This window comes from Protobothrops mucrosquamatus, unplaced genomic scaffold (genome assembly GCF_001527695.2).
Source record: "Protobothrops mucrosquamatus isolate PMUCROS unplaced genomic scaffold, P.Mucros_1.0 scaffold4409, whole genome shotgun sequence".
Classification (NCBI taxonomy): Eukaryota; Metazoa; Chordata; class Lepidosauria; order Squamata; family Viperidae; genus Protobothrops; species Protobothrops mucrosquamatus.
In genome coordinates, this window is record NW_015390322.1 from 19,657 (window position 1) to 22,772 (window position 3,116).

Consider the following 3,116-nt stretch of genomic DNA (forward strand, 5'->3'; position numbering starts at 1 on the left):
ATATTTCATACTTCCGTACATCGGTATTAATAGCTTGTTTTTCCAATAGGAATTCATCTAACTTCGACACCAACTCATTTTGTATCTAACTGACAATTGTACCCAGCAAGTGAAAGTAACATTTATAAACTGAGTTGTTTTTTTTTAACATTTTCTTTTTTTGTTGTGCAAAGTTGATACAACCGATCTGTAGAAACCTCAATCTGTCTTTTAAGTCCAGCTAAATGTCTTTGGGATTTCACCCGCCCCTCAATTTCGCAGTTTAGCTCACATCTTTCAGCTATTAACAAGGTGTAATCCATGTTTTGTTTTGAAGAACATAATCCAATCATTCAGAATGAATTGCTGTGAAGTTAAGCTTTGTGTGCACACCACACTTCAGTACTCAAAAACATATTTCATTAAATTCCTTTTCCCCACATTTTGAAGGCATTGGTTCAGACACAGAACAGCCTGAGCAAACATTATTAGTCGGATCACAGCGCTGGAAGTTGAAAACGTCATTTTTGAGATAAGGCTCCAAACAAACTTTGCTACTGTTGATAATGTCGCGTGCACACATCACAATTCTTTCCAAGAAAACTAGATGGGCTTAGAGTGAAACTGCTTTCTTTGCACAAGTTTAAGGGTGCTAATCCTTTGCCCTCCATGCACTATGTTGTCTCTCTTTTTACCAGGCTTTTTCTGGTGCTTATTTGCTCAGAGATGGCCCAGCTCCGGCACAAAAGAACTTGTCTGGCCAGGGTTGAACTTAGAAATTATCTTGATCCATGTCTGCTGAGGTTAGATGCTCTCTGCACTCCTTGAAGGGATAAAATGCCCCTCTTTGAATGGTTGCTTAATCTAACCAGAAAAAAATAAATAAACCAAGAGATTAAAAGCCAGAGGACGCCAAGCCTAGCATCCTTCTAGAGTCTAAAAATTGCTACTCCTTTTTTTGCAATCCTAAAGATGCAGGGCTTCATTTGCGCATGTGCAAAGGGCCCAAGCTCGAACGCTAGGTAATGGCCTAGCGGCGAGGGAACGTTCCTTCTGCGCAGGCGCAACAGGCGGAGAAGCAAGGCCGTTTTCTGAAATTATGGCGGGCGCTGCCGCTTGCTTGGCCGAGACGCGGGTGGGGCAAGTGGTAATGCCGGGGGAAGCGTTGCTCTTGCCCGGCCAGGGCGAGGCGGACGGCGAACGGCTGCGCCTGACTACGACCGGACCGCAGAAGGGGCGGCTGGTTTGCGGGCCGGGCCTGAGACGCGGCGCCGACGGCCTGCTAGTTACCAAATGCGGCCTGCTGCGTTACCGGGGCCATTCCGCCCAGCCCGGAAGTGGGAGCGGAAGTAGTTCCGGGGGAACCTATTGGGTGGACTCACAACAGAAGCGGGTAAGAGGGCTGCGCCTGCGCAGTTCGGAGACTGGCTCTGCTCGCAGCCCCAGTTATCTGCAAATAGGTGCATGGCTATAAAAACGGAAGAATCTATATTAAAATATTGTACACTGTAATTTTATGTTAAATTAACACACTATATTAACTTTTCATTGTAGATAATGCAATTATACATATAACTTATTTAATATGATTGTGTTATATATTAAATTAATTATATATTATCTGTTAATTACGTTAAATTAATTCATTATATTAAATTATACTTATATAATGCAACATAACTTATTTAATGTGATTGTATTATATATTACATTATTGTATTGTATGTTAATTCATTATATTAAATTATAATTATATAATACATTATATACATTATAATCACATTAAATAAGTTATATATTGCATTATAGATAAGATAAGATAATCTTTATTGTTATTTTTTACTGTGGGCACAACGGCACACATCAAAAATGAAATTTAGTTGCCCGCTCTCAAAGTGAAATACATGACACACACCTAAACATACTATGTTTTATATAAATTATTTTATATAATATATACATAACCTATTTAATATAATTGTATTATCTATCATATGATTGTAGTGCATGTTCAATTATATTAAATTATAATTATATAATACAGTCATATTAAATAGGCTATATATGATTACATGAAATATAATTTATATAAAATATATTGATATAAATTTATATAATGTAATGTAATTTTTTATAAATATATTGATATGCCTAGTAGTATATCGTATGGCACATTCACATCACATTTACATTAAGTATAGTATATGTTACGTAATAAATATAAATATTTGGGGAAGGAATGCAGTATTTATATAGCAATAGCCATAGCACTTAGACTTATATACTGCTTCACAGCACTTTCCAGCCCTCTCTAAGCAGTTTACAGAGTCAGCCTGTTGCCCCCAAGAATCTGGGTCCTCATTTTACTGACCTCGGAAGGATGGAAGGCTGAGTCAACCTTGAGCTGGTCAGGATCGAACTCCTGACAGTGGGCAGTGAGTTAGCCAGCAATATTGCATTCTAACCACTGTGCCACCACGGCTCTTACAGTGCCACTTTGCAAGAAAGAAAAAACCCCCACTATATTTATGGTGGATTGCAGGGGAGGGGATGGCTGCGTAATACCATGGCTTTGTTTTCTCACCCAAACAAAAAAAATCCATTTTTTTTTATCCTTACTCTTGCCAGTATGTCCCAGTGAAAGGAGATCACGTGATAGGCATAGTGACGGCCAAAGCTGGGGACATATTCAAACTGGATGTTGGAGGCAGTGAGAATTCCTCTCTCTCTTACCTGGCGTTTGAAGGGGCCACCAAAAGGAACAGGCCCAACGTGCAGGTGAGGAAACCCATTCAAGCACCACCAGCGGGGAGATCATCCCGTCGTACCCAGGGACGTTTCTGAGCAGACCCGGGTGGGATTGGAGCCATGACTTTAGTGCTTGGTGTTCAACGTCAACATGTACGGCCTGGCGTAGTTTGATTATGTTTTAGTGGGGGTTTTGTATGGGGTATTTTAGAGCAGGCCTGTTATTTAATTTGATTTTAGAACAGAAACTTGCGTATATCGTGGTTTTTATTATCGCCTGTTCACCGCTCTGAGTCCCGTAAGGGAGATAGGGCGGTATATAAATTCAATAAATATAATAATAATAATAATAATAATAATAATAATTAATAATAATAATAATAATAATA

The 3,116-nt window shown here is 39.2% G+C and overlaps 1 protein-coding gene across 1 annotated transcript in view; it reads left to right on the plus strand.

Moving 5' to 3' along the window:
- Window positions 1-1,078: 1,078 nt before the first annotated feature.
- The window catches only part of EXOSC3 (exosome component 3), a 5,531-nt gene continuing 3,493 nt past the window's right edge, over window positions 1,079-3,116 (plus strand). The window contains exons 1-2 of the mRNA XM_015828340.1: window positions 1,079-1,372; window positions 2,608-2,757. Of these exons, the coding sequence (XP_015683826.1) occupies window positions 1,079-1,372; window positions 2,608-2,757 (444 nt within the window). The remainder of the gene's footprint in view (window positions 1,373-2,607; window positions 2,758-3,116) is intronic.